Source organism: Perissodus microlepis, chromosome 15 (genome assembly GCF_051167445.1).
Source record: "Perissodus microlepis isolate ML-2025 ecotype Zambia chromosome 15, ASM5116744v1, whole genome shotgun sequence".
In the NCBI taxonomy this organism is placed as follows: domain Eukaryota; kingdom Metazoa; phylum Chordata; class Actinopteri; order Cichliformes; family Cichlidae; genus Perissodus; species Perissodus microlepis.
Window position 1 is genome coordinate 39630595 of NC_140475.1, and position 9777 is coordinate 39640371.

Consider the following 9777-nt stretch of genomic DNA (forward strand, 5'->3'; position numbering starts at 1 on the left):
GGTTTGAACCTGTCTGCTTGTGTTGTTTGGGTAACCCTCGGTCTTCAGACGGGACGAGAGTTCAGACCTGAGTCCCAGTTCATCCTGTTAGCCCTTTAAACTAGATCTAAAATGTGCCACTACGTGCACACTGCTAAATCTGAAGTGGCCAGAAGTTTGTGATGTGATGACAACTGCAGTCGTGGTTATTTCTGCCCCCTGACTGATGCCGAGACTCTGAGAGACAAGACCCTAAGTCAGGGGTGGGGAACTCGAGAGCTGGTGTCCTGCAGGTTTTAGATGTGTCCTTCTTCTTCTTCTTCTTCTGAATCTGTGTAGGGTTTATTGGCGGTTGGCAAACAGCAAGATGGTGCATTATCGCCACCAACTGGTGTGGAGTGTTAGATGTGCACTTGATCCAACACAGCTGATTTAAATGACTAAATGACCTCCTCAGCATGGCTGTATCCCAATTCAGGGTCTGCAGCCTTAAAGTACGCAGCCTCAACGGTCCTCAAGGGCCGCGTACTCAAAGACCGCTAAGGCCGGAAGTGTGAGGCTTGTGAAATGGGACGGTCTAGCCTCCGTCGCGCTGCCCAGGTTGCCGAGCAACCATGATAGCTGGAAACGTGTGGTTGACAGAAATGAAGGAGAACACATTTTGTTCGTTTGTTTGTTTCTACATGAGCTTTGTGTGATTTAATAAGTATCTGAGGCTGAGACCACAGGACTGTAAAACATGATTGTTGGGCTTCATATCTGTACTGAACAGTCATATAAGATTAGTTAGTAAATAACAGTTAGCTAATGTTGTTCATGAGACTAAAGTCAGTGTAAATATGATATGGCCAATACTATAGTTATTATATTAATCATTATTAGGTATTACAGCAGTGAGTTTGAACTCTCAAATCAAATCACTTCTATTGTCACATCACATGTGCAGGTACACTGGTACAGCACATGTGAGTGAACTCTGTCAAATACTGAGCTTCAGTAAAGATCCAAGTTGCAGCTATTTATATGTCCTATCACCTTAAATCTTCACTCAAAGACACTCAAGTATCTTTGACAGTGTATATATAGATGTATTATATATAAGAGACAAATGTTGTTCCTTCAGTATGTTGGCATTACTAAATTTGGCTCAATGCTTACATATATGTATAAAAAGCAAATGTACGAGCTGTGATAACTGTGTCTGATAGAATGAAGAGTAGACTGATATATGAAATATTCCTTTATTGGGTGAGAAAAATCAGACCATGTCATAACTGCTTTAAGTCATACAGAATAGACATCAGAGCCTTAAACAGGCTGACTTCTACTAAATGGGTCAAACTGGGCAGAAAGTATCCAAACACATAACATCCTTATAGAATATGATGTAACACTATAGGTCAACTTACCTCAGAATATATAAAGCATATAAACAATTACAGCAATATGATGCAACAAACACAGCAGTGCTACTGATCCAAAATACTCAAAGCTTCATAGAACTGAAACAAACATTTTTAGCTCCATTCTGCTGCTGATACATACTTTAGGTTTCTGAACATTAAACTTGTTGCTGCCTTTCATAGTGTGTAACTTGAAGGCCCTGAGTACTTTCTCCCACACTGAAAACACTGGGATGATAACATTATTTGGACATTACCTAATAAGACTGATTCAGGACAGACGATTAGTGATTTTAAACTTTCCTAGCAGTCCTTCACAAACAGGGAACAGTCTGTCTGTTCTCTCCATCTGTCAGCTGCTGCTGGCTCTTCCTCCTCCTCTTCCTCACACACTGCTGAGTTTGTCCTGGTGGATCATCAGGGCTGCAAAGCCTCACAGATGATGTGCAGCAGTGGGTCCTTCAGTCTGTCCTCACTCTGGACACTTGCAGTTGTCACACATGGAAATCAAATGTGTGATAAGCTGCAGGATTCAAACACAAGTGTAACTTATTAATACATGTTCATGCTTGTGCAGGACAGACAGACGAGTGAGAGTCTCAGGTGTATACACTGCTACAAACAGGAGGATTTAGTGTTTGTGTTATTACACTGTAAAAAATCAAACTTGCAATTATTGAGCTTACAGTCATTTCTTTCACAATTCAACAATAAAAGTTGAGTTGCCCCATAAACTCAAATACATTAAGGGTTTCAACTAATCCTTTAACGTTTTGGAGCAAAAGTTGGTCTCAGATGAAATTTATTGCTGGCAAAATGAATGAATTCAAGTTTTACATGAGTTGAAGCTGTTGGCGCCTTTCTGTGCCTGAGCACGCATGCGCATCTCATATTTTTGGATACTACGGGGTCTACTTTGCGCTTTTGCAAGGACTGAAAGCCACCTGGCCGTCTGCCTTAACGAGAACGTGAGGCTTTTTATACCAGGAGCTGGATAGATCGTTCATCTCAACTTTCTAAAGGCAAGTAATGTTTCTTTTATTATATCAGACAGTATATGTTTGAACAGTCTCAATTTGTCTTTTAGAAATATCACAACTGAAGTTCTTCGTATTTTTCCGAAACTTAGCATAGCATTACTTTCTAGGCTAAGAAGCCTTGTGGCTTATGGGTATGTGTTTACTATATCATTTAAGATTCCATGTCACAAACTACGTGCCATGTCACAAAACAATGAAAATCTGACAAACATCGCTACTAAAGAGGCGCGCTCATATCTGACAAGCCTCCACGACACCCCCTATGTGTATTTCATGAAGTGCAGTCTGTGGCCGCCATACCACCGAACGAAACAAAATAGGCTGTCTCGCTCATGACCAATGGCGGCAACCCCCCCCCGCTGCTATTTAAAAATAAATTTCGGGGGCGCCCGCTGCCATGTCGTCTAATTTGTTCGAATCACTTTTAGCCAATAAAATGTGTGCTTTAGTTTCTGTGTGAACGGGGTGGTGGAGTCCTCACGGCCAGCGAGCTCCACCAAACACACAAACAGGAGGGAGAGGAAGATCAGAGAAGCAGCTACAGAGCAGTAAATATGGGGCTATTTTAAATACGAAGGCCTACTAGAGTCTGCAAGAGTCATATCAAACAGGCTTTAAATAACTTAAAAAACACAGATGCATTAGAACTATGCATCCAGTAATGAAGCTGGAACAAAACAGATGAACAAGTGATTAGGACCGGGCGACATATCGAGTTTCTAAATATATTGATATATTTTTATACGAGATATGAGATGTAACAATATCGTTTATATCGATATAGTCTATGTTACATTATAATTATACTTGTGGAGCCGCAAGTTTGCCTCTCTTTCGTCCACTTTTGTCTCTACGCTGCATTGCTCCGCCTCGGCTCTCTCCTTCACTGAACACAACTCCCCCTCCCCCATCGCTTCACCTGCAGGCAACAAGATGGACACGGCAGCTATCAAAGAGGAGCTGGTTGGTAAAAAGAAAACATTTGAAGATTACTATTTTAGTGCTGTCAGCGTAAAGTTAATGTCATAGCTGCATTAACGGGGCAAATCTCCGTTAACTAGTTACCGCGGATCACCGCGTGCGTGGAGCTGGGCGGCTCTAACGAGCTAACCGGGCTAACGCCTTGACGCACGGCCTAAAATCCTTTCGATTTTCTCAAAAATAGACAGCGCGCCTTATGTATGAATTCTGGTGGTGCTTACTGACCGCGAACCAATTTTATGTGGTACACAGCTTAAAAAAATCTGTCAAAAATGTTTTGGTACGACTCTGCTAAGCTATGAAGCTGCACTGCTTGATTGATTGTTGGATTATTACGGCTACCGAGGAGCCTCGCAGAGTGATACTACTCTGCTTCAATGTAATATTACCATATTATGTGTATAAGGACCATAAATGGCACCTGTAAGAGACACGGTTACAAAGAGGATTTCAAACTCCAGGCTGTCAGTCACGCAGTAGAACTTGGAAACAGAGCAGCTGCGAAATCTGTCTTTGTTATTATGCTCAGCATCTTTTAGTTTACATTTTGACTGCACAATTGTGAGCTTTTTGTTATGCACAAAACATTGTTTTGGTTTATTTATGGAGCATCATTAATAAATGCACTGATAATTTAAACAGATGCTTCAGGAGTTTTATCCCACTCATACTTTCAATCCAATGTTTGTCATTCTAAGTTGTAAAACCAATCACACAAAATTATCCTTGGCATACATCATACATCCCAGTACACTGTTGGTGCATTCCATGTAGAATACAATTTGTTAATAATAAATTAAATAAATTAAACATTTAATAAATTAAACATTTGATGTAATGTATATCTTGTAAATTATTTGTTTTACACTGTTTTACATGGCATTTTACAAGGCAGAATCAGCTCACTTTAGTGAAAACAATTAGGACAGGAGAAAAAAATTCTTAAGTAATGTCAGGAAGCTGTCATGAATCGCTGTGTGGCACCTTACTTACTCACTCTCACATTTACACATCGGTGCAGGGAAACCACAGTTATAGCCACAGCTGCCCTGGGGTAGACTGACAGAAGCGACGCTGCCATATCGCACCATTGGCCCCTCTGGCCAACACCAGTAGGTGGTAGGGTAAAGGGTCTTGCCCAAGGACACAACGACCAGGACAGAGAGAGCTGGGGGACAGAACCAGCATCCTTCTGGTTATAGATGAGCTTCCCAACCCCCTGAACCACGGTTTTCGCAATGACTTGTCTTCACTGAGCATCTAGATTCTTTTGGTGCTGACCCTTAGCAAGCAACAGCCATGAAACTCACAGAACAGGATTGAGAAAGTCACTTGCGTGTTATGAAAGTATCCAAATTTGACCACAGGATGTTATTCTTACTTCATTCTTACATAACTATAAAATTAATGAAATTTTTGCAATGAATTTAAAATACAATTTGCTGATTTATTTCTTTTCTTCAATGCATCCTGTAACAGTTGAAACCATTATTTTGTCTAATCAGCATTTGATTAGGTATTCTATATACTTAATGTAAAATCTGCCGATCAGATTTTTCTTGTTTTGTTTTTTTTTAATGCGTCAGTTATAATTTGTACCACCACTACCACTAAAAGGGGAAAAAAATCCAATCAAGACCTGACAAATAGATCAACCGAGACTAACTAAATGTTTTGAAATTAAGCTGTTTTAACCAAATTTGAAAACAATGTCATTTTTATATAATGTACCTTTAAAAGTTTTCTTCTATATTTTTTTTTTTTTTGTTGCTTTGTAGATTTGTGCGGAATTCTCACGCATTACCACCAAGGATCTCATGGGGACCTTCATGACTGCCCTCGACACTTACTCACTTCGGCTGATTAAGCTGTATCGAATTAAAAAAGCTGCTTTCTGCAATGACATGGATTCCCTGTTGCAGAAGTTTGATGAACAGGTAATATATATAAAATGTATTGGTGTTTGGTTTATGAGGAACCTGAAGTTCCCACTGTAAAGAAAGATATTTTAACAATTTTTACATCAATTTAGTATATATTTAATAGTTTTCAGAAAGTGTGTCCTGAATGGGATTATAAGCCAACAAGCAGTGCTGTGTGTTTGGCAGATGGCAGGTCATGACAGACAGTTCAACTCTCATCCCACTCATGGCACTTTTTGTTATACATGTTGTAATAAGTGTGCTACATTTCTTGCACAGCAAAATTACTTTAAAAAAAACTGACAAAACCATGAGCAATTATCTGGAATAACTAATTTCAACATCTTGTTTTTTAAGGCTGTATTTTTAGCAACAAAACTTAATGTGTTTTAAAAACAAAATGGTAGGTTTATAAATGAGACTGAGTCTTATTTGATTTCCTTGTTTTAGGTCTCAAACATAGTCGAGCATCGACGAACCATCAGTTTGGAAGGGTTACCGATATTTGTTCGCGACGACGAGACCAAGCTCTTCTTAACATGTCTGGTGAGCATGCAAATCTACTCAATCTTTGGATTTGGTTTTCAGAGACTTATATGTACTGTTGTTTTTTTTATTTTGCATAGGATACAGATCCAGTTGAGAGGGCAACCCGAGGTGTTACGGTGGGCATCCTCACTGTTCTGGAGGACTACGTGGGACCCAACTCGCAGTCCACAGTGGTCAACACTGCCATTGTTTTGGAAGAGGACATTATTCTTGATGATCTGCCAGACCTTCCCACTGCCTTTGCCTACCTGTTTGGCGTACTTTATGGGCTCAACATGGAGTTTCCCAAAGAACTCAAGTACACATTTGAAGCTGTGCAACACATTTTTATGGAGTTGACATCTACCTGTTCCCAGAGGATAAGAAGCTTCAAAACCAAGCTCTTAACCAAAGTCTAACCTATTTGACAACATGTTCAACTCAAATGCAACTTGTGTAAAACAGAATGCAGCAATTTGCTTTGATTTACAGTTTTTGGGTTTCGTGGTAAGTTGCTCTGAAAAAAGTTAATTTCATGCTTTAAGAAAATGGTAAGGTTCAGAAAGTTCTGAATCAGTCTTCTCTGTTCTAACTTTACTTAATGTAGCTTGCATGACTGATTGCAGATTTCATGTATAACAAGTTTTTATAAAATGTTGAAAGTGTTTATTCTAACTTGAGCTGTTTTAAACAATTTTTATAATCTGGTTTTAGGTACATTTGTACTAGTTTTATAACAAATGTGGCGCAATACTGAACTTCAGAGGAAATTAGTGTTGATACCATTACTATTAAAAGTCAAGTGGTGGAAAAATGTGTTTGAAAGTTGTTTGCTGTATGTAAACCAGATAGAAGTTGTTCACATCCTGCCATCTGATGTTTTGAATCTGTTTGTTAGTGACTATCTATCAAGATAGGTTTGATATTCTGCATGACAATACCACACCTTTAAAATTGAATGAGTAACATTTGTTACAAAGATTTGACTTTTTTGTGTTTTTGGAAGGACTTTATTTGTGGCTGAATGTTGTCAGTATGTTAAAAATGGCTGATCTCAAAAGTCAACATTGTCAGTGGTGCAGTTGTGTTTGAACACAAAGTTATTTGAAAATCAACTCTGTCAACATTCATTGGTACAACAGGGAGCACCTCATGGAAACTATAAAAGATACTTTTTCTAAACTTTAGGAAATCGATTGGCAAAACTAAAAAAAAATGTTGTGTAAACGTTAGGAAATACGTTGCCAAAACTAAAACTAATACCTTGTGTAAACTTTAGGAAATACGTTGCCAAAACTAAAACTAATACCTTGTGTAAACGTTAGGAAATACGTTGCCAAAACTAAAACTAATACCTTGTGTAAACGTTAGGAAATACGTTGCCAAAACTAAAACTAATACCTTGTGTAAACGTTAGGAAATACGTTGCCAAAACTAAAACTAATACCTTGTGTAAACGTTAGGAAATACGTTGCCAAAACTAAAACTAATACCTTGTGTAAACTTTAGGAAATACGTTGCCAAAACTAAAACTAATACCTTGTGTAAACTTTAGGAAATATGTTGCCAAAACAATAAAATATGAGTTAAGAAAAAGCACAATTATTAATTTTGTAAACACGAAAACATTAGCTGAAGCAACTTTGCTCCTAAACTTGAAATTATAAGTTATCCATCAGAACCTAAAAACATAAATGCAGTGGGTTGCCTTGAGTTTTTAAGTTTTCGCAACGTTTTTTTTTTTAGTGTACGAGTGCTAAACAAGAAGAGTTCCCAGATGGTACAGTGGACACATGTGTGACTCCTGTGATTAAAGCATCTTTCTTTCAGCTTAACGAGTGAACCGTCAGCTCGTTCAAACACACGTTAAAGTCCGTTTGGCTCGACACCACCGAACAGAGGCAGCAATATAACATAGCTAACATTAACAGTGCAGTGAATCCTGCTTGTGCCGTGATATTCAGGACTGCAAACCGAGCAGCATCACTGACTTTCAGCTTGTTGTGTTTGTGGATATATGACTGACTTTAATTATCCACAAAATCATCACATTCTCTGTAAGATTAAGGTCGACTATTGTATTATTATATTTTAAAGGCTTTAAAAGCAAGTAAAAGCTGAACGTACAAACATCGCTAATGGCAAATAACTTTGCCGACATGTGGCCAACAGTAATGTTTTAATGTTCCTCATTATTAAACATTTGCACATAAATAAGTGACATAATATTCAGTACTTACTTTTCACAGTTTACTCTTCAGCCACTCCGCTTCTGCCGTCTGCGGCAAAATTATCCACACCGACTGCCGCGCTATGAACTGTGGGATATGTTGGGCCACGAAGTCCCTTAAAATTCAGGGAAATGAAGGACGCATTTGAGGGCCGCATTTTGAGCAGCCTTTGAATTGGGACAGCCTTCGGCGCGTCACTGTGACGTAATCGGCCTTAAAATGCAGCCTTTAAGGCTGCAGACCCTGAATTAGGATACAGCCAGGGTCTGCAGCCTTAAAGTACGCAGCCTTAACGGTCCACAAGGGCTGGATACTCAAAGATCGCTAAGGCCAGATGTGCGAGGCTTGTGAAATGGGACGGTCTAGCCTGCGTCGTGCTGCCCAGGTTGCCTAGCAACCATGATACTAACCGCTGGAAATGTTTCATACAGCTTTGTGTGACAGAAATGAAGAAGAAAATCTTTTGTTCATTTGTTTGTTTTTACATGAGCTCTGTGTGATTTGATAAGTATCTGAGGCTGAGACCACAGGACTGTAAAACATGATTGTTGGGCTTCATTTCTGTACTGAACAGTCATTTAAGATTAGCTAGTAAATAACAATTAGCTTATGTTGTTCATGAGACTAAAGTCATCTCACTTTGGTAATGTAAATATAATATGGCCAATATTAAAGTTATTATATTAATCAATATTAGTTAGTCAGTAAAGATTCAAGTTGCAGTTATTTATATTTCCTGTCACTTTATATCTTCACTCAAAGACAAGTATTTTTTTTACAGTGTACATATAGATATATATAAGAGACAAATATTGTTATTTTATCATGTTGGCATTACAAAATTTGGCTCAATGCTTACATACATGTGTAAAAAGAAAATGTACGAGCTGTGATAACTGTTTCTGATAAAATGAAGAGTAGACTGATATATAAAATATTCCTTTATTGGGTGAGAAAATCAGACCATGTCATAACTGCTTTAAGTCACACAGAATAGATATCAGAGCCTTAAACAGGCTGACTTCTGCTAAATGGGCCAAACTCCGCAGAAAGTATCCAAACACATAACATCCTTATAGAATATGATGTAACACTATAGATCAACTTACCTCAGAATATATAAAGCATATAAACAATTACAGCAATATGATGCAACTAACACAGCAGTGCTACTGATCCAAAATACTCAAAGCTTCGTAGAACTGAAACAAACATTTATTTTTAGGTCCATTCTGCTGCTGATACATACTTTAGGTTTCTGAATATTAACCCTTTAAGACCTACCATAGAACCAAGTCTGCCAGAGCTTACTTTATATTTTTTGCCATTTTTGGGAGCATTTCAAGTTGCTATACATCAATACAACTGTTATAGCCCATATTCTAATTATATGTATGCATTAAGTCCATAGTAACTACATTAATTGCAAACAAGTGCAATAAACTACAAAAAAACTTGAAAATCGTTTTTGTTTTTTTTTACATATATTTCTACTTGGAGAAATTTAAGAGGCTTATCCCTCAAATCTTTAAATACAAAAAAGTTGCAAAAAATAGTTTACAACAACAGGAAATTTATTTTGAGTGTCTTCATAGTTTTATTTTTGAGATACAGCAATTTTTATATACTGCAGGAAAAACGAAAAACAATCCTATGATGCAAATTTGCAAAGAAAACAGCATGTGCATAAAAA

At 38.0% G+C, this 9777-nt stretch overlaps 1 protein-coding gene across 1 annotated transcript; it reads left to right on the forward strand.

The window, feature by feature from the left end:
• Window positions 1-6: 6 nt before the first annotated feature.
• On the forward strand, window positions 7-9515 carry LOC146372721 (uncharacterized). Its single transcript, XM_084953473.1, has 4 exons — window positions 7-3385; window positions 5182-5340; window positions 5776-5871; window positions 5952-9515. Exons 1-4 carry the CDS (start codon window positions 3356-3358, stop codon window positions 6270-6272), a joined length of 606 nt encoding a protein of 201 aa, XP_084809599.1. The 5' UTR covers window positions 7-3355; the 3' UTR covers window positions 6273-9515.
• Window positions 9516-9777: the final 262 nt, after the last annotated feature.